At 41.5% G+C, this 26,548-nt stretch overlaps 1 protein-coding gene across 4 annotated transcripts in view; it reads left to right on the forward strand.

Moving 5' to 3' along the window:
• dmd (dystrophin) overlaps positions 1–26,548 on the forward strand; it is a 305,560-nt gene that overhangs the window by 156,265 nt on the left and 122,747 nt on the right. For all 4 annotated transcript variants that reach the window (XM_085348560.1, XM_085348556.1, XM_085348558.1 and 1 more), the window contains 10 exons: positions 2,921–2,999; positions 4,808–4,920; positions 5,155–5,283; positions 6,476–6,668; positions 7,880–8,025; positions 10,423–10,523; positions 11,912–12,023; positions 12,163–12,276; positions 12,547–12,702; positions 12,790–12,960. In XM_085348560.1, the coding sequence (XP_085204686.1) occupies positions 2,921–2,999; positions 4,808–4,920; positions 5,155–5,283; positions 6,476–6,668; positions 7,880–8,025; positions 10,423–10,523; positions 11,912–12,023; positions 12,163–12,276; positions 12,547–12,702; positions 12,790–12,960 (1,314 nt within the window). The remainder of the gene's footprint in view (positions 1–2,920; positions 3,000–4,807; positions 4,921–5,154; positions 5,284–6,475; positions 6,669–7,879; positions 8,026–10,422; positions 10,524–11,911; positions 12,024–12,162; positions 12,277–12,546; positions 12,703–12,789; positions 12,961–26,548) is intronic.

Raw genomic sequence — 26,548 nt, forward strand, 5'->3', positions numbered from 1 at the left:
TACATACAGAGAAAACCCCAACAATCATATGACCTCCTATGAGCAAGCACTTTGACGACAGTGGGAAGGAAAAACTCCCTTTTAACAGGAAGAAACCTCCAACCAGCACAACCAGGCTCTGGGAGGGGCGGGGCCATCTGCTGCAACTGGTTGGGGTGAGAGAAGGAAGACAGGAGAGAGACAGAGATTAATAACGAGTACGATTTGTCAGGGCTCTGTGTACGGGCAGGCGGAGATGAGCATCCAAACGCAGGACTCGGAGACTGAGCAGGATTTTGAATTCTGGATTTAACAGGGAGCCAATGAGGGAAGCCAATACAGGAGAAATCTGCTCTCTCTTTCTAGTCCCTGTCAGGACTCTTACTGCAGCATTTTGGATTAGCTGAAGGATTTTCAGGGGTTTTTTAGGACATCCTGATAATAATGATTTAAAGTAGTCCAGCCTGGAAGTAATAAGACAGGATATTTCTAATTTTAGAGATGTTGCACATATGGAAGAAGGCAGTCCTACATATTTGTTTAATATGTGCATTGAAGGACATGTCCTGGTCAGAAATGACTCCAAGATTCCTGGAGGCCATCCACAGTAAGAATATGGTGGTTAGATACCATATTTCTAAGATTTTCAGTACAATAACCTCAGTTTTATCTGAATTTTAACTACAGCCAGATTGAGGGCCTGTGCTACATAGCTGATTATTAGAGACAGGGTGATAAGATTTAAGATTGAAGCATTAATTAATGGCAGGACTTCTTTGAGCAGTTTTGTAGGAATGGGGTCTAAAAGACACGTTGATGGGTTGGAGGAAATAATTATTGAAGTTAACTCAGAAAGATCAATTGGAGAAAAAGAGTCTAAGTGAATGTAAACATTTTATGGCAACATTTTCTTCAGTTAACACTTCAACTGTTTAAGCTCTTTTCCACACAAATTCCAGCTTCTTTACCTCTTTTCAGCAGAAATTCTGCTGATTCACCTCTTTTCAGTACAATTTTCAGCTTTGTGACCTCTTCTTAGCACAATTTTCAGCTTCTTCTGCTCTTTTCAGCACAAATTTCAGCCTCTTTGGCTCAGTGGGATAAGCAGCTGCCGTGAGACCCGTTGGTAAAGGATCGAATCCTACGTGTGACGGTTTCCACACATCTTCCTGCTTGCCTCCACTCTGCATTCTTGACACTCTTCAGTGTACCATTTCACATACAGCCATCTTCAGCAAGCACTTCCGCTTCTACATCTCTTTTCAGCAGATAATTCTGCTTTTTCAGTTGTTTTCAGCAGATTCCAATATGAGGCATTCACACTGCATTTTCGCAGGAAATGAAACGTTTTCTAGTGTGGTCCTAGTCATCAAAATGGGCCAAAAAAATGGCATAAAAAGCTTAGTATTTCACAAGGTATAAAGGTTATGACCACCAAAAGATATAGCAGTCATAAACAGAAAGAGCGGAACAGGTTAAAATTTGAATGGTGAAAATTGGATGAAAACTGAGGGAGTAGTTAAGCAGCAAAAAAAGGGAGTAACTAGAATAACTAGAAAAAGTTGCATTTCCTGTGAAAATGCAGTGTGAATGCCATGTTATGCGATCTGAAAACAGCAGATGAAGGAGAACTATCTGCTGAAAACACTGTGTAGAAGGGTTTGAACCTGCGCTACCTGGTCTCAAGGCAGCTGCTCATTTCACTGAGTCAAACTGGTTCTCAGGTGACTGAAAAGAGATGAGGAAACTGAAAATTGTACTGAAAAGAGGTGAAGAAACTGAAGGTTCTGCTGAAAAGCGCAGACAAGGCTGAGATTTGTGCTGAAAAGAGGTGGAAAAAGCTGATCTTTCTGCTGGAAAGAGATGAACTTGTTGAAGTTTCTTCTAAAAAGAGATGAAGATACTGAAAATTCTGCTGTAAACAGGCCGAGAAGCTCAAAATTCTGCTGAAAAAGGGTGAAGAAGCAGAACTTTGAGAGAGAGTCCTAATGTTTAATAATCCAAATTTCACTGTTTTACTCTTTTTTATGATTACGTTGTTTATTGCTGGTTTTTAGAATTAAATAAATGGACTACTAATATTAAATAATAATAATAATAATAATAATAATAATAATTATTATTATTATTATTATTATTATTATTATTATTATTATTATTATTATTATTATTATATGCTGATAGAAACGGTAACATAATGTTGTTTCACAACACATTCATAAAAATGTGTATTTGAGTGTTTTAAATGCAGATGACATCACTGGGTTTAGCTACAGTAGCTTCCACCAAGTTAATATTAGGTTACCTAACTTATGTAGTTTCTTTGTTTGTTTTGTCTTTTATGATAATAATGAATTAATCAATAAAAACATACTTCATTCATGAAGAATCATTCTTGTGTGTGTCATAATATAAGGCAACAAATGCTACTGTACAGTGTTTTCACATTACATGCTATGATTTTGAGTTACGCTAATCGCAGATTTTGTTTAGCCAAAAACTTTATTCATCGTAATCGTAATATTGACTCTGACCCGCAGCAGAACTCATGTCTTCAAATTTATTTTTCCAAAATCTCCAACACACTGATTTTATTTTAGATATGATGTTGCTGTTACCTGACATGTTCTGTAATAAATGAATTGAGACCAAAAATATTGTGGTATAAAAACTAGTACTTCTCTTGATATGTTTTATTTCTCATATTTAGTAACAATAGGCATCAATTTAAATTTTATTTTCATTAGTAGATCAGCTTCAAAGCAGTCTGGGAGATTACTTTTAAAATATATATGCTTTTCTAAATAACTGGCCAGTCGTGCACAGGTTTTCGTAAGTGTGACAGCAGAATAAGATGCACACCTGGTTCATACTGCTTTGTAGATTGGACATTGATTTGTCCATCATCCATCCTCTCTGCCTCTCTGTTTGTTTGCCACAGGCGATTGAAAGAGAGCGGCCAGAAAAGTACCGCAAGCTTCAGGAGGCCACACGCACAGCACAGGCCCTAGTCGAGCAGGGTAACTTGCACGCTTACATACTCATTCACATGCATACACAGACATGCATGCTCCCCTCGTCTGTTCCCATGGCAACACTTCCACCTGTCCCACCCACTCTACTTGTCTCCATAGAAACACTCACTCACAGGGAGAAACGGACAGAAAGAGAGACTTCTCATCTGTCCTTCACTCTGTCCTTGTGACACAGAAACACTAAATGTTCTTTTGTTTTTTCCCTAACCTTAAAACAAAACATTCCTGAACTTTATACAACTTACTGACCAGAGCTACATCTGTGTATTTTCTCTTTAATGTTGCCTAAATTGTAAGGAAAATGCACTTGTGGGTTGAGCAGCAGAGTTGAGTGTGTGGTTACGCCCTTGAAAAACTTGCCAAATCTTCTCTGCCAGTGGCACACAGCTTAATCTACGCATGTTTTGATCTTCTGGTACCCCATGTGGTTGTGACAAATGCTAGTTGAAGAAAGGAATGCCATCCCTCAGATTCTGCAACCACTGGCATCCTCCTCAAGATGACACTTACTGCCACAGAGTTGTCAGAGACTGCCTCCAGACTACTACCAACCCATAAATGCGTTTTCCTTACAAATGTGGCACAGTTTCGAAGGAGAAATAAGCAGGCTTTCCATGCTGTAAGATTTATTACAAAGAAGAGTCGTTACAACAAAGAAATAATTAACCAATATGCCTTTCCTTATTTTTTGTGCCAAGTTTATATAAAATGGGATGCAAGCTGTACTGGTTAACATGTTGCCTTGAATTAAGTAATTCAAAATCTCTGAGTGCTCAGGTAGAGTAGAAAATGCTACACAAGAACTAGTCCATTTGCCATAATAAGCACTCTAATTTTATTTAAACAAATTTATTCAGATGTCTGACAAAAACAATTTTCTTGCTGTCAGATGATGAAATGGTAAATGGACTGATTCTTATATGGCACTTTTCTACTCTCCCAAAATACTCAAAGCACTGTATACAACATGCCTCATTCACACTCATACAAGCACTTCTAAACTCAAGTGCAATCTAACCAACATTCACACTCCAATAGACGCGTCGGAGAGCAACTTGGTGTTAGTATCTTCCCCAAGGATAGTTTGCATGCAGACTGGGATTGACAAGGATCAAACCACAAACCTTCCAATCAGTAGCTGATCTGCTCTACCACCTGATCCACAACCACCCAATGAAGTGAAGATGAAGTCAATAAAATTGGTCTTCTTCATAAGTGACTGAATTCAATTGATCTGTTCCTGACAGTTATCGCCTACTAAATGCAGGTTATTCACGAAAAATAGAAAGAACAAAACACCAACTAGAATTGTAATTGGGGTATAACAGGAGAGGAATGAAATAAACACATTTACTGTAGGCTGCTGTATTCAGATGCAAACTGCTATGGAAAGTACAGTTACCTGGTATGACATCATGGAGTATAATGAAGACATGATTCCATGTCAGAGTTGCAAGCCTGATGCTGTCATTTCCAGGTGCAAATATAATATAGCCAACATGGTTCAGTTTACTCTTTTGGAGATGAAACTCTTTGTATGAACAGATTTCATTCATTCAACGTTAATATCTGTTCACATTAAATATACCAGTTAGTAGCACAGCGCTGTGTTTCTGTTAGCAGCAGACTGTTACAGGCCAGAGGCTCACCTCTCACCTGCACTCTTGTCTGCAGTTATCATGCTTATGTGAACTGTTATGCGGTATTTACTCTATGTCTGTGTGTGTGACAGCCAACTCTTTCTCTTTCTGATCCTCCCATCACTACCACCTAACCCTGCCCCCTTACTCCAGAGGGGAGTCGTGCCGAAGACATTGCCCAGGCAGCAGAACAGCTTAACCAGCGCTGGGCAGGATTCTGCACCCTGCTGGGAGAAAGACTGGCATGGCTGTCCTATCAAACAAAGGTACACACATCTGAGTGCACATTATACCCAGGCCTTCAGTGTATGGGAAAATTTTCAATTTAACTTGGTATAGAACCATATGTTACATATTCTTCACAATACAATAAGGAGAGCACATATAAAAAATCACAGGTGTGAGTAAACGCAACCCAGTCTGGTCATTCTCTCTACTGCAGACTAAAAAGATAATAATGTGTGGGTGTTTGCTTATTTTGTCCTCTGTGTGTCCTGCAGGTACTGGCCTTCTACAGCTTGTATGAGCAGTGTGAGCAGGCAGTGGACAGCAGTGAGAACTGGCTCAAAGTTCAGCCCCCGCTGGCATCTGAACCAGAACCACTCAAAGTGCAACTGGACCGATGTCGGGTGAGCGAGTCCTGACTTTGGTCACTATCTGCCACTTGAATCCAAAGTTTACGTTGGTAAACAGCACATGCGGTTACTTTACTGCAGTGTGTCATCGTAGAGTTTTTCACCTCATGTTTTTAAATGGTTTTTGTTTTGTGTTAGAAATCTCAGAAGTTTCTGTTTCTTTCCATTTTGACATATTCATTCATTCGGCTTTGTTTGACTTTCTGTATTTCATGCACCTGTTTTGCATAGCACTTTGCTGTGAGTACTTTTTTGTTCTTTTTATGGATAATATATTTGCACTTATTAATTAAAAAAGTCTGTTTAATAATTCAGTTGACTCAGAACACAAAGTGTACTCATGCTTTTGATACATTATTACACGTTCTGAAAATGTTGTCCTGTCTTTGACAGTAAATAAACCTCCATCAGAATTAACAGAATTGTCACGTTTAAAAGGTTTTTTTGTATAAAAGTAATGCAGTGAGAGCTACAAACTGCCTTTACTTATGTATTTTGCCAGACAAACCCCCTGCTCCTAACCAGATGTGTTTATAAAGGCCTGAGCTTCTTAAAACGCAGGAACTCGGATTGCAACACAAAACACGGGCTTTGTGTGGCAGTTTTTTGTCAACATCTACACAACAGAAGAAGCAAAACCAAACTGAATAAATAAAAGACAGAGAGGCACAACTGAAGTGAAAGACAGGACAGAAACAGAGACAGGCGCCACCGGCATAAAGAGAGGAAGAGAGAAATGGGGCAGTAGGAACTTTCAAAGTAAGAGCATGTCTGGACAAAATATGAAGGCAGAGAAATTACCGTACGGGGAGGAAGAGAGCTTCAATCTGATTCTTTTAAAATATGCCAAGCTTTCATTCAGTCAGCAATGCTGATGAAACACACTGTTCCAGGTTTAAAGGTACATAAAATTGTTCACATTATTCATGTGATGCTTGTTCTCTTTGTTTCACAGTCATATTTCAATGATGCTGAACTCGTCCAACTCTCTGTTTGGCTTCCTGTTCATTAGTATTGGGGCGGGGGGGGGGGGGGGGGCTATATTTAAGTACTTGTGTAAAATAAGACTAATCGAGTATAAGGTTAATAGGGTGGAAATGAAAACACTCAGCTTTTTACTCTGTATTGATTATTGGACGTGTCTATACAACTAATACTCTGTAACACTCTTCCTCCCCCCAAATAGGAAGAGGTGGCTCGGCTGTCCTCACTGCAGCCCCAGGTGCACCTCCTGGATAAGAGGCTCAAAGAGCTGAAGGAAGAGAAAGAAGGGGACGAGGACCCTGCAGCATTCCTGGATGTTGACCTCAATGCCTTCAAAGAACACTACCACAAGGTCCTGGAGGATCTGAGGGCTAGAGAGAAGCACCTACAACTTGGTGAGATATTATTAACCTGGTTTACACTTTGTGTCCCCCGTGTCTGAGTAGGTGCTCTCAGGTCAGCGTGTTAGTTACGTCATGGTCATTACTACAATTCTAAATTCTAGAAGCTTTTTAACAACATGTTCATGTCACTTTTATCAGTAATGACACTATCCTGGCTTGTTATATATGAAGACTTTTCCAGCTGACTGATCTGGAAGGGAATTCTTATTTAATTCCAGTAACTAGCAGAGACAAAGTAAATGATATATGGATCAGATTTTATTTATTTATTTCGGATTTAATGCTTTTCTACTCAGCTTGATCACTCAAAGTGCTCTGTGCAACGCCTTATTCACTCATTCATACACGTATTAATACAAGCACTTTTTTCTACACCTAAGAGCTTTCTAGTTAACATTCACACACATTGATGACCACATCTGCAGCACCTGCTCTCCCTCCTGCTCAGGAGGTAAGCAGACTTATTTTGTGTTTAAATTAAATGCTACTACACAAATATGTTTTTTTAAATTGACACTGTCAGCTTCATATAGATCCTCAGAAATATGAGCTGCGTTCAAGTACCAGTGGAAAACTAAGACTGGGCCTCCTCTGTATTCCTGCGTTTTTTTGTTTTTGTTTTTTCAAATTAAACTAACATTTCTTTCTATAAATAAACAGAACAGTTTGTCTTCCCTGTACTAGAAAGCGTAGGTTTACCAGTTACAGACACTACTCAGTAGCCTCTGAGGGTTAATATTTGGTTTAAATAAGCTGCTGCTACATGCTGGACGTTTTTTAGCTTGGAAAAGTCAAATCTGTGTGAGTGAACACCATGGTTACACATCCTCTCAAATGAGCACATGCTAACTACTCACTGTAACGTTAGGGTGGCTGTAGCTCAGGAGGTACAGCACGGCATCTACTGATCGGAAGGTTGGAAGGTCAATCCCTGGCTCCTCCTAGTTTGTCCTGGGGCAAGATATTAACCCCGAGCACTTCAAAGCATAGATACAGTGAATGTCACTTTTGTACTGACTCTGGCTGAAACAATGCAGCTTTATGCCAAACCCATACTTGTCCATCAAATTGCAAGCCAGAGAAGTGCGATTGGTCACTCCAGCGAGCATGTCTCTAGAATCCAGTGGCAGCCTGCTTTACACCACTGCACAGACTTCTCTGAGATATCGCTTTTCTTTCATCTTTTTCTTGTCTGTCTTCAGTTTTGGAGAGTTTGCCCCCAGCTCGCTATAGGGAAACAATATCAACATTGTTGTCATGGTTACAACAGTGTGAAGCCAAGCTGGCCATTCCATCAACAGCTGTTACAGAATATTCAATCATGGAGCAGCGACTAAAGGACAATCAGGTTTGTTCCCACACACACATACGCACAGTTCTAACGATGGCTTTTAACTACTGTTGAAGTGAGAAGCAGGCCAATGTTTTGTTTGACTGACATTATAAATTGACCATAATTCACTGCTACATTACATGGATGTTATCTATTTGACCTTTAATAGGACTTAGATGTCAGCTCTATGTTGATGGCTAGAAAAGGAATTCTATTTACAGCATCTCCCTGAAGGCAGATGCGATGTGGTCACGTCCGGCTAAATGAGAAGATGGCAGAGGTTTGGAAATGATACACTATGGGGCGATCGTGGCTCAAGAGTTGGGAGTTCGTCTAGTAAAGCGCTATATAAATACAGGCCACTTACCATTTTTATTTGGTGGACTAAAGTAAAATGTTAATCGTAGCTTTAAGTCTCCCTTCAACTTTTCTTATTGAAGAAGCTGATCAAGATCAAACATATGTGACCCATAAATACACTGAGAGATTATCTAACAGCACGTTTGGTTTGGGGCTATATAAATAAAATTGAAGTGAATTGGATAGATGTTTGGACTTTAAATAAGCCTGCAATGAGACAGGAGGGAGGGTCAGACTCAGTGAGGGCCCGTCTTGGATGTTGTCGATCTGCCAGTGGAGCCATAGTGATCATAAGCATGCAGCAGATTAAAAGGACGTTGTTGATGTATGCCCATAGTCATGTTCAGATGTTCAGCGTTTCAATTACTCCGAGTGTTTAAAAAGTCAACTGGCATTGATAAAGACAGCTGTCCTCGTTACTTCTTACTTTAACTAAAATATTACCTACTTTTGCTACATATAAACTAACATGTAATTTGCATTCATATAGATTATGTGACAAGTAAAGTTTAAATGTTGAATCTGCATATCATAAATTTACAAATTTATTACATAGATTTATGCTCATGAGCCTCTTTGACTTTCCCTGCAGGCCTGAGTTGCTTATGTTCAGCTGACGTGTGCATGCACTCAGCGCTTTGTAAGCTTGATAACTTTAATGTAGAATAACAGAGAGATCAGGCCTTGTAGGCTGAAATTAAAGGTAATTATAGATAGAGCAGCACTGTGGTGAGGTGGTTAGCTCTGTTGTCTCACAGCAAGAAAGTCCTGGGTTCGATATACTACATCTGTGCCGGCTTTGTTTGTGCAGAGTTTGCGTGTTTCTGCATGGGTTCTTTATCCCACAGTCCAAAGACATGCACTGGTGATTCTAAATTGCCCATAGGTACAAATGCGAATGAGCTGGAATAGGCTAAAGAATGGATAGATAATTATACAGAGAAATTCATCTTCTGTGTCCTTCTTCTCATATATAAAGACAGGAATTCCACACATGTACATGTCTGCTCTCTGCAGATAACAGCATCCAGATGAGTGCTGCTGTCATGTGGAAATTTAACTCTTCTCCCACTGAAAAATAAAACTTGAGACAATATTAAAAACAACCTTATTGTGTTGAGTTAAATGACAGCTTGAAGAGAGATGAGCATTATTATGCGCAGCTAGTTGAAATGATTAAAGTCGGGATTGCAGGATTCCCTCATCACTGATTTTGGTGTTATTAAATGTCATGACTGATTTTGGGATTTTGATGTAGTGGGTGGTAAGTAGTGGTAATTTATGGATGTTCCCCAATCAGGAAATTGGGGAAGAAGAAATTACTTGTATATAGTGTATGTTTTATATGATGGAAGAAAATGAAGTTTGGGATATATCCACTAGAACACGGGTTGTTTGACCTGTATGGGGGCTTTGCCGTTGGCTTCCTGCTTCTCTCCTGCTTTGCTTCTTGTCTTTCTTCTCATCCTGGGCTTAAAACTGAGAGCTGACCTGTCCAGGGGCTGTTCTCAAAATGAGCTAATCTAAGCCTCTGAGCCACCTTGGTCTTCCACTTTCCACCTCCAATCTTAAGTGCACCAGAAACATTGTCACTTATTCAGCTGAAATTCATTTTTCATGGCAGAAAACAAATTGTAAATCTACAAAAAGCTTTCTGTTACTAAATGTTAATGCAGTAGCCACGTTTGGAGTGAGCCTATGCTCTCTATTAATTGTTCTTTCCCTTCCCACTGAGAATTGTATAAGGAAACAAATCATTTTGGCTCCATCACATTGTGAGACATGTTTTCCTTCGTTTCTGCCAAAAGATTTAGCAAACATGATTCATGAGCACTGAGTGACTAATGTGACTAATTTATTGTAAAGTGCTTAAATTGACCGTATGCACAGGAACATTATATAATATTAATGATGTTCCTTGTTTGATTAACTTAACGTTTATGTTTTCTTAGAGCAAAAATTAGTTGACAGCATCTGGTTTATATGTATGTAAATAGATGGGACAGACTAGGACTTACCATACTGTCTGTCTGTCGCTCTGCTGCTCCTCAGGCTCTCCAGGTGGCTCTGGCTGAACACCAGGGGGATGTGAACTACCTGACTTCAGCTGTGGAGCTGGTCTTCCAGAAAGCACCACCAGATGTCAGTCAGAAGTAAGAGCTGAATATGTGCAATGCAAATAACTAAGGTGTGTCAGTTCTGCAGATCCCAGTGCCCATGTAGCGGGACGTAGATTGTCCCTTTTCAGCCATCTTTGCAGAGGCTCAGGCCCTCTAGACTGCTTAGTTTTTCTTAGAGATTTAGCACTTTATGCTAATTTGCTTCATTGCTTCTGAAAGAAATAGCTGCTGTTAACTAAAACATTTCCCGTTTATTAATAGTTTGTGTTTAGCTGCTAGTTTTAAGAGGTGAAGAACTGAGAGGAGATTGGTCAAAGTATGCCTCTGCCACAGAGATCAGAGCAGTAATGGTAAATGGACTGGTTCTTTTATACTGCTCTTCTACTCTACCTAAGGACTCACAGCAAAGGCCATAATGGTCCACTTGTCCCATTCTGTTGTACATTTTTTGGCCTTCAGACAACAATTCTGATTGCTTCACTGCCAGACAGGACAGGCAAAAAAGAAAAAAGAAGGAGTACCAGCGCTCTTAATCAACAAGAAAGTTGATTGAGAACGATTCAAAGTCAAAGTCAAAGTCAACTTTATTTGTCGATTCTGCCACATGTACAGGACATACAGAGAATAGAAATTGCGTTACTCTTCAATCCCTAGATAAATAGCAAATGAACATTTAAATATATTTAAATATAAAAGTGATTAAAAATGCAAGTAAAATAATTAAAAAGTAAAAATTTAAATAAATACAATTTTACATATAACAAGAAAGCTATACAATATACAATATAATGGGTAAGTGACATTGAGTGTAAACCAGGCAGAGTAGTGCAAATGGAGATTTGGTAATGTACGGTAAGAGAAAGTGTAACAACAAAGTCTTATGAGGTAATGGCAGTCCAATGCTCCACAAAGTGACTGGTAACTGGTGCAGGCCAGTGAGTGAGTCAGAGAGTGTGTGTGTTTGTGTGTGTGTGACAGAGTTCAGTGAGACCGTGGAGGAGAGAGGGGAGAGGGGGCAGAATCGGGAGGGAGTTTAGCTTCCTGACAGCCTGATGGATGAAGCTGTCCTTCAGTCTGCTGGTCCTGGCCTGGAGACTCCGCAGTCTCCTCCCCGACGGCAGCAGCTTGAAGAAGCTTTGCATTGGGTGTGTGGGATCAGCCGCTATGCAAAGGGCTTTTTTAGTGAGACGGGTGCTGTAAATGTCCTGGAGGGAGGGGAGAGAGACACCAATGATCCTCTCTGCAGCTCTCACTATGCGTTGGAGGGTTCTATGACAGGACGCATTGCAGGCTCCAAACCACACAGTGATGCAGCTCGACAGGATGCTCTCGATGGTGCCTCTGTAGAAAGTGTACATGATGGGGGCTGACGTACGCATAGAAAACAAGTACTAAACCTCCCTTATTTTCTGTGCGTGTAGGTATCGCAATGAGATGGATGCCATCATGGGGCGTTGGAGACGACTGGGCTCCACTTTGACAGACAGCGCCCAAAGAATACAGGAACTCATGGCCAAACTGATGCAGTTTGAGGTACACGGGAGAGAGCTTTTTAAATGTTTGCATTAAAGTTAAAATAATTCTTGAAGTAATGTTCTTAATATAAAGAAACAGAGATGCTGTAGATTTGTTTCTACTGTTTCTGCTTTCTGTCTGCCTCTCTCTCTGTCAGAATGACGTAAAGACTTTAAAGAAGTGGATGGAAGATGTCGACGTCTTCCTAAATGAGGAATGGCCAGCACTTGGAGACTCTGAGGCACTCGAGAAACAGTTAGAGCAGTGCACAGTAAGGATTAAAAAACTGCATCCTGTCATAACTGTAGATCTCTTTCAGAAGCAACAAATTATTGTTGTTACCAAAAACAAACTTCCAGAGTTTATAGAAGCTTATTTCCTTATATATATATTTAAAGTTCCCCTGAGAACTGATACAATAAATAGTGAAGGTTTCACAGTATCTGAGTTTAGAACACATCACTCAAGGAAAGACAAATATGGGATACAGCCAACCAAAGACAGATAGTCTGCCTGTATAACCTATATCTCGATTGGCCAGGCTTTGGTGAATGACATTCACACCATCCAGCCCAGTGTCAATGGCATCAACGAGGTGGGCCTGTACCTAAAGAAAGAGGCTGAGCTTCCATTTGCTGTGCATATCAAGAAAGAACTGGACTTACTCAATGCCCAGTGGGAAAACATTTGCAAACAGGTGTGTAGCCTTTATCCACAGTCTGTTTTCATGCTTGGAGTCGTGTTCAGCATTAAGCACCTTTGCTGCTATGTGTTATCTGTCTAGGCCTATGCAAAGAAGTCAGCTCTAAAAGGAGGCCTTGACAAGACCATGGCTCTGAGGAAGGAGATGCAGGAGATGCAGGAGTGGATCAACCAGGCCGAGGAAGACTACCTGGAGAGAGACTTTACATATAAGACGCCTGAAGATCTATGCAAGGCTGTTGAGGAGCTAAAGGTATATGTTAGTGTGAAGCAAAAACCTGATCTGCTTGCAAAGGTAAACAAATAATAAATATTGTGTGACACAGTCTGAAGAGGCCGGATGAATAACGGACTGGGTAAAAAGGGTGGACAAGAGGGTGGAAGGTTTCATGAGCCTAAATCATGCCTCACACTTATAACTTCATAATGTAGCTTTAAGGGAAAGCTCGTGGAAATGCCTAACCGCTTTAGTAACTAGGAGAAGATGTCATTCAAGCACATGTATTTACATGAGGTGAAACTAAATTTCCCAATTAAAGTCACCAATATATCATAGAAAAAAAGAATGTATTTACTGTGTAACAATAAGCATATTTACAGTTTAGTGTAAATGAGAAAAAGAAACATATAAAATAAGATACATTAGAAAATACCCCACTGTGGGCAGTCTTCTATCCGTCAAGTTTGGGTCCTCTATAGAGCATCTTTGCTGGTCCTGTGCTTTTCTGGAGATCTCAGATGGTGTTCCCGGGGCCTGCTAGGGCTACTCACCCGTTTCGCAGGGCGCCGAGTGCTCTGATTGCCACGGGGACCACTTTGCCTTTACCCTCCACATCTTCACTGGCTCCTCTGTCAATCCTTTGTATTTAGGTTCTCATGGTCCTCCTTCCTGATGTTGCTGTCACTACAGCCTTCTCCCTCTGCTAGTCACTCTCAGTAACTCAATATATTTCATCATGGTACTGTGATACACTGTATTGCCAAAAGTATTTGTATTTGCTTATCTGCCTTCACATGCATATGACCATGAGTGACATTGCCTTCTTAGTCCATCGGGTTTAAAATGGCGTCAGCCCACCCTTTGCATCTAAGAGACCATTAACTCTTGTTGAAAGTTTTCTGGCTGCTCTCTCAGCCCTTGGTGTTTCGTGTTCTTTCTTCCTCATGTTGCTATCGCTGGTATAGCTACATATATATTCCTACAGCCGTCTTCATCTGCTTGTCCACCACTACTATGTCCAGTTGGTTAGCCACAGGATATTAGTTTGGTCATTCTCAACCACCCTGGGGGACGTATCCTATTTTGGCTTTGAGACTTCGTAGCCATATTCGGCATACATATTTCTGTATGCTGTGTGATCCACTTGGTTACAGCGTCTTGCACCCTGCAGTTACATGCTGGATTGTCTCTGGCATCTTTGCACAGCCTGTATGTGTGAGTTTCTGTGTGTCGCCTGTGAGAGGTGTTCACGATGTATGTCAGCCACTCCAACCGTTGCTGTGCAGTCTCTTACGTCCTGGAATATTGTTGGGGCCTGCAGCTTTATGGGGGTCGCTGCTGCTGAGGTCATGCAGCAGAAGCATGGGGGTAGTTCATCTAGTATAGGGCCGGATATAGTGAAGGGGGAGGTGTTGGAGTCCTTGAAGAAGGTATAGATGTTATTGGTGTTTGGTTTTATGGTCGGTGATGTATGTATCTTCATTACGCACCGAAGTTTTACCCATTTAACATGTAGAAAAACCGAGAAATCTTTAGATAATAAACTTATTCACAATGAGTCCGTAAGTAATTTTTGTTTTAAACAAACAACTATTTATCATTTTTGTCACTAAACTGCTTCGTTAGTCTGCACCACTTCTTCAAAAAAGGAACAATTTAAACAGAATTTGAACATTTCCAAACATGGAAAAACGAAGTCTTAAAAAAAGAAATACAGAAACTTGTGAACAGAGATGAAAACTATATGATTTAGTGAGGGTTTAATACTATTCACTCGTAGTGGCTGCAGTGAGCCTGTTTTTGATTGCAGAGCTGTGGCGGGGAGTGGTCTGTGGCGTGGCTGTGGGTGAGGCGGACGCACCTGAGCGGCATCCCTAATCACGCCTGGCCGGCTTAAAACAGAATGAACTAGGTCCTGTCGTTGTTGTTGATGATGTGTGTGGGCTCCAGCCGAAGAGCTGCAGCCGCGTGTGTAAGTCGACAGCCGCAATAAAGACGTGTACTGAAAAGTTCGAAAATGTGGTTCGGTCTCTCGCGCCGCAGTCGTGGGTTTCAGCACCACTGTAAACGCCTCACAACAGACACGACCACGTTTGCACTTTTCAGTACACGTCTTTACTGTGGCTGTCGACTTACGCCTGCAGCTTTTCACAGGATGCACATATTATTAAAGTAACTGCCGCAAATTTCTTTGTTCCCACGCAAAAGTAATTTCAGTGTTAAACATTAGTTCCACATGGCTTTTCTGCCAGGTAACTTGTGCCCCACCTGTCAGAACTCTCACACACTTTGAGAACCACTGCTTTAAACTGACAAAAATTGGATTTTCAGTAGTCCGGCCTACTTAAGATCAATATACAATACAATACAATACAATTTTATTAATATAGCACGTTTAAAACCGGGGGTACACCAAAGTGCTTCACAATAAGGAATAACAGTAAATGATTACACTGAGCAGTGAGTCATTAATACAAGGTAAAATAGAGAAAATAGAGAAACAAACAAAAGCGATCACCCCTAATCTTCCGATGGTGCCTGGGCTAGAAGTAACTGACCAGAAGATCGTAAAGAACGGCTGGGAGTATAGAGACTGAGGAGGTCGGTGAGATAGTCAGGGGCATGGTTGTTTAGGCATTTGAAAGTAAGCAGCAGAACTTTAAAATCAATACGAAATTTAATAGGCAGCCAATGTAAGTCAGAGAGCACTGGAGTAATAGAGGCAAACTTTCTAGTTCCAGTTAGGAGACGAACCGCAGCATTCTGAAGGAGCTGTAATCGTTGGAGGTGAGCAAGTTGGAGTCCAGAGTAAAGCGAGTTCCAATAATCTAATCTGGAATCGCAAAGGCATGTGCCAGTTTTTTAAGATCTTTGTATGGTATTAGTGTTTGACCTTTGAAATTTGGCACAATTGGAAGAAGCCAGATTTAACTACTGAGGAAACCCGTTTATCTAGCTTAAATGAACTATCCAGGCAAACACCTAGCTTACTTACAGTATCTGTAAGAAAGTAAGCAAAGGGACCAAATCGCGCAGCTAGCTGGTATCGTCGAGTGTGACTATCAAAAACCATAATCTCGGTTTTCTTCTCATTTAAAATGAGAGAATTGGCTGACAGCCACTCTGTAACCTCTTTCAAGCAGTCAGACAAACGATTCAATGAAGCTGGCAGGTCATCACACTACTGGAAATAGATTTGAATGTCGTCAGCATAACAGTGGTAGGAGATCTGATATTTGTCAAAGATAGAACCCAGGGGTAGCATGTACAAGGCAAATAGTAGAGGGCCCGGCACAGACCCCTGCGGTACTCCACAACAAAGAGGGGCAGCGGTGGACGAGTAGCAGCCCATCAGAGAAAGTCCTACCCGAGAGGTAGGATTTAAACCAATTAAGGACAGAATCCTTGATGCCTATAACATGTTCCAGTCTCTCTAAAAGAATTTTATGGTCTACCATATCAAAAGCAGCGGACAGATCCAATAAAATTAAAATGGCAGGGCAACCTAAGTCAGTAATTAAAAGAAGATCATTGAAAAACCTGCCGTTTCAGTGCTGTGGTGAGGTTTAAAACCAGACTGAAATGTGTCACTGTTATTTGCGTTTAAGTAGGCCTGTAGTTGCAAAAGCACAGTTCTCTCTAATATTTCAGATAAAGTCTAAATGAAGTTTAGAGATTGGCCTATAATTCACACGGTCAGTGTGGTCGAGGCTGGTTTTCTTTAGGACAGGTTGCACCACTGCATGTTTAAATGCAGCTGGGACACGGCCCGTGAGTAATGATAAATTAATCAATGATAAGAAATGAACATCAAACCCATCCTTTAAAATCCGGGATGGGAGGAAATCATGAGCCGAGTTCGAACTTCTCAATTGATCAATTATACTTTTAAAAGTAGAAAGTGAAATTGGCTCACACTGGCAGAAGTTGGATGGAGGTCCACCAGGAAGATGAGGGAGTGAGGTTTTTAGATTTTCCTCGTGAAGTAATTTAAAAATTGCTCACAGAGAGCTGGGGAGGCAAAGTCTAGTTTATCAGGGCAAGATTTGATGGCAGAATTGAAAATTTTAAACAGGGCCCGGGGGTTATGGCTATTAGTCGCCATTGATGTTGGACAAAAAAGCAGCTTTAGAAGTCTTAACAGCGTCCTGATACATAGTGTGGCTGCTACATAAAATGTCGAGGGATACCTGAAGCTTGTCTTTTTTCCACCTCCTCTCAGATTGACGACAAATACGACGTAAGCCTCATATAGAGTAATTTAACCAGGATTGAGGGGAGGATCTAACATGCTTCATCTTTATGGGGGCCACTAGGTCCAAGGTGGTTGAGCATGTGGATAACATAGCAGTCATAACTTCATCAGCCGAGGGGGGAGTACAACACTTGAGGTCCATCACATCAGGACCAAGGCGGACAGAGTTTAGAAAGACAGCAGTGAAATTAGCCGCACTCTCAGAGTCGATTACACATACAAGGGCGACAGAGATCAGCAGTGTTTATATGTGTTACACCTAAGTCTGCATTAAACGTTACCAGGAAATGATCAGAGATACCAACGTTGTCAATGTCCTTAATGCTAATATTTAGGCCATATTGGAAGACCAGATCCAGCATATGGCCTTTTACATGGGTCGGTGCACTCACTCACTCATTGTATAAGGTTAAAAGAGTCAGTGAAAACAAGGAAATCCTTGGCTAAGAAGTCCTCCTTACTGCAGATATGTATATTAAAATCACCAGAAATAAGAACACGTCATAATTTAAAAACAGAGAAGCTAGAAAATCCGCAAATTCGGGAATAAAAGACTTATTGTATTTGGGTGGCCGATAAATCACAGCACGGAGAGTCATAGAGGGGCCAGTCAGTTCCAATAATTGAGCCACAAAGCTAGAGGAAGTAGGAGAAGGCAGTCGCCGAAGTTTAAGTTTATTTTTAAAAAACGCGGCTATGCCTCTGCCCTTCCCCAAAAGTCTCGGTGAGCTGAAAAAACCACAGTCAGGGGGAAGAAGTTCAGAGAAGGAGAAAACTCACCGGGGCGAATCCAAGTTTCAGTCAGGAATAAAACATCCAGGTGCAGGGTGAGAAAAAGATCGTTTAGGATGAAGGTTTTATTCACCAGCGATCTTGTGTTTAACAATGCCATCCGGCTCTTAGTCACCTCGTCCCCGACAGAGGCGCGTCTCAACTTGCTTAGGTGCCTGTGTTGAGCACGAGTCCCAGAGGTCCCAATCCAGGTCCGAAGTGGCGAGCACAACACCGTAAAGGTCGGATACAATTGAAGTCCAACAGGGCAAATCCGGCGATGGCTGAGCAGTTTGAAGGATGGCCGGCGGTGGGAGGTGAATGGAAATTGCAGAAAGTCTGGGATGGGAGAGGAGTTAGCCGCAGCATGTACCTTAAGTAAGGCTTTAAGGCGAACCCGAAGTCCACTCCGCTTGCCACGCTTCCTGGAGCGCCTCTTAAATAGGGAAGGTGGAGGCAGGCAGAAAGTTCTTGTAGACGGGCAGGTACGCAGCAGCGTAGTGTCTCCTAAGTCCCAATGTAGCTCCAGTTCGTGGAAGAGAGGTGGCCGGAGATTTAGCAAAGTTAGACGATCATATGTGATTAAAGCATTGTTCTCAGAGAAGCATGAAGCCAAGACAAGAATAAAAAGCACACAAATGTCTACATAAAAAGTGTGAAAACAGAGACGAGGGTAAGAAGAGGTAGGACGGCCTGCCGAGCACACTGGCGCCATCTTAGTACAGTACAGTACAAATATGGGCTGTATGTGGCCTCAATGTAAAATTAGTTTGACATCCTTGCTCTATGTCATTACTCCAGTCGGAATGGTGGCATCAGGGAGGCGCAACCCATCCCATTGTGACACAGCATCAATCGTAATTTAAATTTCTCTTAAAAAGTGGAAAAGCTGGCAATTCCTTAGCCCGTGGTGACAACAGAGACCTCCACCTCACAAAATGTAGGGGAAGAGGCTCTCCAAAGCTCACACTACTAAGCAGCTGCTGCTTTTCCCCGATTGTGTGAACATTGGACGTCATTATGGATCAGTGTCTCCATTTTACCACAGCTGCAATGCAGGCGCCAAAAAAAACAACAACAAAAACAACATCATGCCAACCATTAAACATGATACTGGTAGTGTGATGATCGAGGGCTGCTCAGGACCTCAACGTATTGCTGTGACTGTTGGAACTTTACAGGCCATCAGTTTGTTTCCTGAAACTCAAGTGCACTTGAATTATGCAGCAGGACAGAGAATTCTGCAAAGAAAAATGGAAAGAATTCCATCCATGTGAAAGACTCATTACCAGTTATTGCAAAAACCTTGATTGCACTTCTTGCTGCAAAGTGTGGCACAACTAATTATGAGGTCTAGTCAGCTTGAAAATGTTTCACCTCTCATCTAAGAGGCTCCAAATCTAGAACCAAAAGGTGGAGAGGCCCAGGTATTTAAACCCTAGTGAGGGTTTTCCCTTAGGTTGTTGAAACACTGTGAATCATGTGTGTCATCACATGAGCCAAGGTGTAAAAAAGGAGTGGGTTATTAAACCAGAGGTATCAGGTGAGGCAAGATGTGAGTTGGGGTTGTAGTGCCTGGGAAGGAATTTCAAGACTGCATTGTAGGTGGCTGACAGTTGGTGTTATAATCCACCCCTACATTCAATGATTGTCATTCACAGTGGACATAGATGGCCTTATTTACTTCCCTCTCAAACAATCTGCCTGCTTGGTCCAAAATATAAACATTGTCATCTAGTTTGAATTACCTGGGACTCTCCACCGTTTGGTTTTAGAACTGAAGAAGCCTGTTGGATGAGAGGTGAAACGTCTTCAAAACATTTAATGGAGTCCAGTGTCTTCCTTCCAAACTTATTTGACTACCATGACCTGTGTCGATCTCCAGCAACGCCCACAAAAATCCTTACACGGGAAGTTGATTTCAGAGCTCTGATTTAAAAGCAAACAAACAAAAAACTCCTACTACCTGATCGTATGAGTCTTAGCCAGAAGATAATGCAGGGCCCTGGAGCTGAAGTCTGCGAAGGGACTCATCCAGTACTGAGTACCTCGAAATCGTCCCAGTGTGTTCCTTACTAACCCAGATATGAAGAAACCTGAGTAGGTTGTGGACTTCTTGGGAGCCGCTTCGCAACAGGAACTGGTTCTCAATTCCCATCCCTACTCAGTGACCTCACCCCCGCCCCCCTCCCCCGCCCCAGTGATGGATGAGTTGTCCTCCTTGTCCCCAGATTCAATTGGACTCCTTTTTCAGTCTGACGGCTCCTTTCACCTCCAATGTCCACCAGCTAGTTTGAGGGTTATCACCGCAACCATCAGGCACCAACCACCTGGTGGGGATCAGTTGACAGCTTATCCCCTCTCTTCACCTAAGTGTCCAGAACATGCGGCCGCAGATCTGGTCATGCAATTGCAAAATCCATCAGCAACCTGCTGTCTAGGCTGTCCTGGTGCCACATGCACTCATGGACATTCTCATGTTCAAACATGGAATTCATTATGGACAAACTGTGGTTTGCACAGAAGTCCAATAACAGAACACTGCTTTTAAGAATAATTACCCCCACCAAGGTTGTTTTTGGCAGCATGTCATTATTCTACTTTTAAAATCAATAATTCGAAAAGATTTGAATTCTGGTAAAACTTTGTAGGAGCTTAGAATGGAAAATCATTAACCGTTCAATAAAGTTTGGTTTCTAAGGTCAATTTATTGCCGTATATCTTAGAAACGGATTCATACAAGCTTGGTGTGCATTGTCAACATATAGTAAGAACCTCGGATACAGGAGGAACAATGCGGTTTTCGTCCTGGTCGTGGAACACTGGAGCAGCTCTCTATCCTCTCGAGGATACTCGAGGGTGCATGGGAGTTTGCCCAACCAGTCTACATGTGATTTGTGGACTTGTAGAAGGAACTCGACCGTGTCCCTCGGAGTATCCTGTGGGCGGTGCTCCGGGAGTATGGGGTGTCTGGCTACGGACCATTCAGTCCTTATACGACTGTCGCAAGAGCTTGGTCAGCATAGCCGGCAATAAGTCGGACTTGTTCCTGGTGGGTGATGGGCTCCACCAGGGATGCCCTTTGTCACCGATTCTGTTCATAGTTTTTATGGGCAGACCCAGGCCACGCTGGAGAGATTATATCTCTCGGCTGGCCTGGGAACGCCTTGGTGTTCCCCCGGATAAGCTGGAGGAGGTGGCTGGGGAGAGGGAGGTCTGGGCTTCTCTGCTTGGGCTGCTGCCCCCATGACCCGGCCCTGGATAAGCGGAAGAAAATGGATGGATGGATGGATAGTAAGAAGCATATAAAGATTATAAATATCCTGTCACTTTTGACCTCTGACCTATTCTTCAAGGTCAGATGAAAACAAGTGATAATAATGCTATATAGAGCTATTTAAAACTGTTTCTTACTGTCCTTGTTTGTATTGACCACGTATAGGCATATAGGTAATCATATATGGAGATTCTAAATATCAATACTTTGTGACTTTTTCCTGTCACTCTAGCCCAGTACTGGCTAATTTCAGATACTGATTCTGAATTTCAGATACCAATTTTTATTCTGACCTTAACAGAAACATGTTTCTTTCACTTTGTCTTACTCACATACCCTCAGTCACAACTTTGTGTCTCTTTTTCAATCCTGTCTCAAGTCCCGATGCCTCAGTTTTCTATTAAAGTTGCAGTGATTCTCCACTGAAACATTTTTTGCTAGCTTTTTATAACGTTCATGTGATGTATTTGTGATGTAAATATGTGACACTATTTCCTTTCCCTATAACCAAAAGCCTTAGCAATCCATCTGCCATTCTCTACACCCCCTGAAAAAGTTGAGATTCAAGCTTTTCGTTCTCTTCTCTGCTCTGGCTTTGTGCTACAAGGTGAATGGAAACTCGCTAGCTACACTCCTTCACTCATCAGTATGTTGGCTTACTCGTTCACATCATCTCTTTACACTTTGTGACTTTGTCAAAAGGAAACACAGTGGTGTGAAAAAATGCCCCCTTTATGATTTCCTTTTTTGTATGTTTGTCACACTTAAAAGTTTCAGATCAAACTACATTAAATGTTAGACAAAGATAACACAAGTAAACAAAAATGCAGTTTCTAAATGAAGGTGTTAATTATTAAGGGGAAAAATATCCAAACCTGCTGGTTGAGCCACCCATAGCAGTAACAATCAAGCATCAAGCATTTTGGTCGCCTCATCTTTGTAGAATTGTTGTAATTCAGCCAAATTGGAGGGTTTTCGAGCTTGAAGCATCTTTTTAAGGTTGCCACAGCATGTCAGTCGGATTCAGGTTAGGACTTTGACTAAGCCACTCCAAAGTCTTCATTTTGTTTTTCTTAAGCCATTTGGAGGTGGACTCGCTGGTGTGTTTTGGATCATTGTCCTGCTGCAGAACCCAAGTGTGCTTTAGCTTGAGGTCACGAACAGATGGCCATACATTCTCCTTTAAGATGTTTTGGTAGACAGCAGATTGCATGCTTCCATTTACCACAGCCAGTCTTCCAGGTCCTGAGGCAGCAAACCAGCCCCAGACCATCACACTACCGCCACCATATTTTACTGTTGGTATGGTTTTAGTTTTTTGAAATGCTGTGTTACTTTTACTCCAGATGTAATTGGACATACACCTTCCAGAAAGTTCAACTTTTGCCTCGTCCGTCCACAGAGTATTTTCCCAAAAGTCTTGGGGATCATCATGATGTTTTCTGGCAAGACTGAGATGAGTGTTTATGTTCCTTTTGCTCAGCAGTGGTTTTTGACATGTCGCCATTTTTGCCCTGCCTCTTTCTTATGGTGGAGTCATGAACACTGACCTTAACTGAGGCAAGTGAGGCCTGCAGTTCTTTGGATGTTGTTCTGGGGTCTTTTGTGACCTATTGGATAAGTCATCACTGCGCTTTTGGGGGAATTTTGGTCAGCCAGCCACTCTTGATTCTCCGCTGTTCCATGTTTTTGCCATTTGTGAATAATGGCGCTCCCTGAGGTTTGCTTGAGTCCCACAGCTTTAGAAGTGACTTTATAACCTTTTCCGGACTGAGAGATCTCAATGACCTTGTTTCTCATTTGTTCCTGATTTTCCTTTGATCGCGGCATGATGTCTGGCTTTTGAGGATCTTTTGGTCTACTCCACTTTGTCAGGTAGGTTCTATTTAAGTGATTTCTTGATTGAGAACAGGTGTGCAGTATTCATGCCTGGGTCTTGCTAGGAAATTGAACTCAGCTTTCCAAAAATGTGATACACCACAGTTAATTTATGTTATAACAGGGAAGGGCAATCACTTTTTCACACAGGACCACGTAAGTTTGCATTTTTTCCCTCTACCATTAACACCTTCATTTAGAAACTCCATTTTTTGTTTGCTTGTTTTATCTTTGTCTAATATTTAAATTTGTTTGATAATCTGAAACATTTCAGTGTGACAAACATACAAAAAAATAGGAAATCAGGAAGGGGCAAACACTTTTCACACCACTGCATATTGATTCCCTTATTTGTGCACCCATCTCTCTATTCTTTAAGCCTTTTCTCTTTGTTCCTCATTTGTCTTGTTTCATATCCTTCAACCATCTGTCGTTGTTTTCCTTTTGGTATTCAATAATTTTTAAGACTTTTTTTTAAAATGATGAAGCTTAGAAATTCAACCAAACCAAATCAATTAAGCTGAGGCTGAGACTTTTCCATATGCAGTCATAGTAAAAAGAACATACAATTCTAAAGTTCTCAGCAGACCATAAAATCAAGTAAATGCAAACTCAGATGAACAATAAAACATGGCGTTTGACACCTTGTCATTCAGCTGTGTGCTAGCGCAACAGAGTATTGCTGCCCATCAGTGTGGGAAGGGTTATAAGGTTATTTCCATTAATTTGAAGTCAATGATTCTACAGTGAGAAAAACATTCACAAGTGGAAAACATTCAGGAAGCTTCCCAGTCTTACTAGTGCATGTCCTAGCACATTCACCCTAAGGTCAGAGACACTGCAAGAACAGATCCATATTTCAGACTTACAGGCCTCAGAAGGTTCATCACAAGACCTCTGAAACATTGTCCTTTGGACAGGGGATACCAAATTGCAGATTTTTGGCAAAACTAAATACCTTACCTCCCATCAAAATAACTAGTGACTTTCTCATTGCCCTGACTCTGACCACATCAGCATCCTCATCTTCCTGGACCTTTCTTCAGCCTTCGACACCATTTATCACACCATCCTTCTCTCGCCTCTAACCAGATAGCTTCTCAAACTTGCCCTCACTGGTACTGTACTTTCCTGGTTTCAGTCCTACCTCTTCAACAAAACACAGTTTGTCACCAATGGAGGCTCCAGTTCCACCTCTGCTCCATTTAACCAAGGTGAGCCTCAAGGTACTGTGCTTGGACCCTTTCACTTCTTCATCTTAATGCTCCACTTGGCCAGATCATCCGCCACCATGGTTTCTGGTTCCATTCCTATGTTGATGACATACAACTTTTTCTCAGTACCAAACCCTCCACCCAGCTCTACCCACAATCACTTGCCAGCTGTCTGCATGAAATAAAAAATGGATGTCATCTAACCAACTCAACCCAACAAACTGAATTCTTGGTTGTTGTCCCCAAAGCCCTACTCTGGGAGGTTGGCAATCTACATAGATGGTTTCTCATCTCACCATTCCCAGACATTTCTAATCTGGATATTGTTTTGTACTCCCACTTTAATTCCAGGCTCATATCAAGTCTGTAACCAAAGCAGGGCTTTTTTCACCTAATGAACCTAATGTCTCAGATTTAGCCATTATTAGCTGACTCTGTAGCAGAGACTCTAGAACTCACCCACCAGGCTTCCAAGAGACTAAGCTCTGGGAACACCCCCACCCTCATAAATCTCCACTGGCTTCCAGTAAAATCACACATTATTTACAAAATCCTTCTTCCTGCTTACAAATCCCTCGCTCACCTGTCTGGCCTGCTGCACCCATACATGCAGTCCTCTGTCATGGGACTGCTTTCTGTCCCTTGTACCAGTCTCCAAACCTTTGGGGACAGAACCTTCAGTGTGGCAGCCCCCCACCCTCTGGAACGCTCTCCCATCTGAGCTTTGCAAGGCCCCGTAACTGGAGTCTCCTAAGAAACTTCTTAAACTCACCTCTTCAACAAAGCCTTTTACTTCTAGCTTGTTTGTGTATTTAGTCTTAAACGTCCTTAGGTTTCTTCAAATGCACAATACAAATAGGGGAGTCACCTGGTCATCTTGGAGTCATGGAATCGACCATGAACTCCTTTTTTATACTATCTGTCCAACGGCTAGTCATGGCCAAAACAGAGTCACGCGTTAGGGTTGCTGTGCATAATTGTATGCAAATCTCAATGCACTGAAACAACGCTGCATAGAAGTGTGGGTCCAAATTTCTTCACAGCAGTGTAAGAGACTGATAACATCAGACAGAAACAATTCAAGAAATGGCTACTAAAGGTGTTTGGGTCCAAATGCTACTAAATCATGAGGTTTAGTAAGTTTTTCAGAAACTTTTTGTCAAATAATTTGACACAGTGAAATGTGTTGTGCTGTTCATCTGAGCTTTCATTTCAACACCTGCTGATAGAACGTGTACTTTCTTTTTACCGTGACAGTAACTGTGTCAGCCACAGTTTGTGCTGTCAGTTGGTGGTTTTCAGCTTTTGGGTATATCATAAAAAGCGGATTTTAAACAACATAAGAGACGCATGATGTCTAACAGAACATGATTAAGTTGCCAACCAACTGGCATGTCAGCAAGTCTTCATTTTACTTATGAACCTATTTGTCGACTGATGTTCAGTAAGTTTCTCATACCAGATCACTCACAGTCTGTAACTTCCTTCTATTGGGCTGTTCTTTATTTCATCTTCAAGGCAAAACTCCCTGTTTGCATTAAAGAGGACACAACATTTGGCTGTTGTAGTGCAAGGCTCTCTTAGTTTTTCATTTTTAAACTACTCAACAAAAAACAATGGTGCACCTTCTTTCTCTCTACTTTCCTTTGCAGTAACTATTATTTCACTTCCTTCAGTCACACAGTTTTCAAAATCTCTTGGCTCTGTGAACTAGGCTTCTCTCTCTAACAGTTAAACTTCTTCCTCTCATAAAGAGAAATGAGAACACGGTGATATGTTCCAAATAACAGCCATAGAACCTATAAGTTTTAAACTTATCCATATTCTCTAACATATACAAAGTGTGCAAGGGTTATGAATCGAGCCACATAAGGTAACAAAGTTTCCTTGATAATGCTGCTAAGTGAGTCCTCATTGTTTCCTACATGTGTGACTAGTACTGACTACTTTAATTGAGCACCTCCCCTTTTGTAACCACATACAATGACCATATGCAAACTAAGTACTGTGGAAACTTTATTGTTGGATGATGAACACGTCACAATAAAAGTCATTCTCAATGTGGAACCACTTTGGAACATATCACTACGCCACCATTTCTCTTCATTTAAACCGCAAGCAGACAGTAAATAAGCTCGTTTCGTTACTTAACTTACTACAATACTGTATGCAATTTTATTTCATGTTATGTTAAGGATTAGGGAGGTCTCACTACTACAGCCTCAC

This window comes from Diplotaxodon limnothrissa, linkage group LG23 (assembly GCF_057381915.1).
Source record: "Diplotaxodon limnothrissa isolate DT_005_m linkage group LG23, D_limnothrissa_male_GT1.1, whole genome shotgun sequence".
NCBI classification, from domain to species: domain Eukaryota; kingdom Metazoa; phylum Chordata; class Actinopteri; order Cichliformes; family Cichlidae; genus Diplotaxodon; species Diplotaxodon limnothrissa.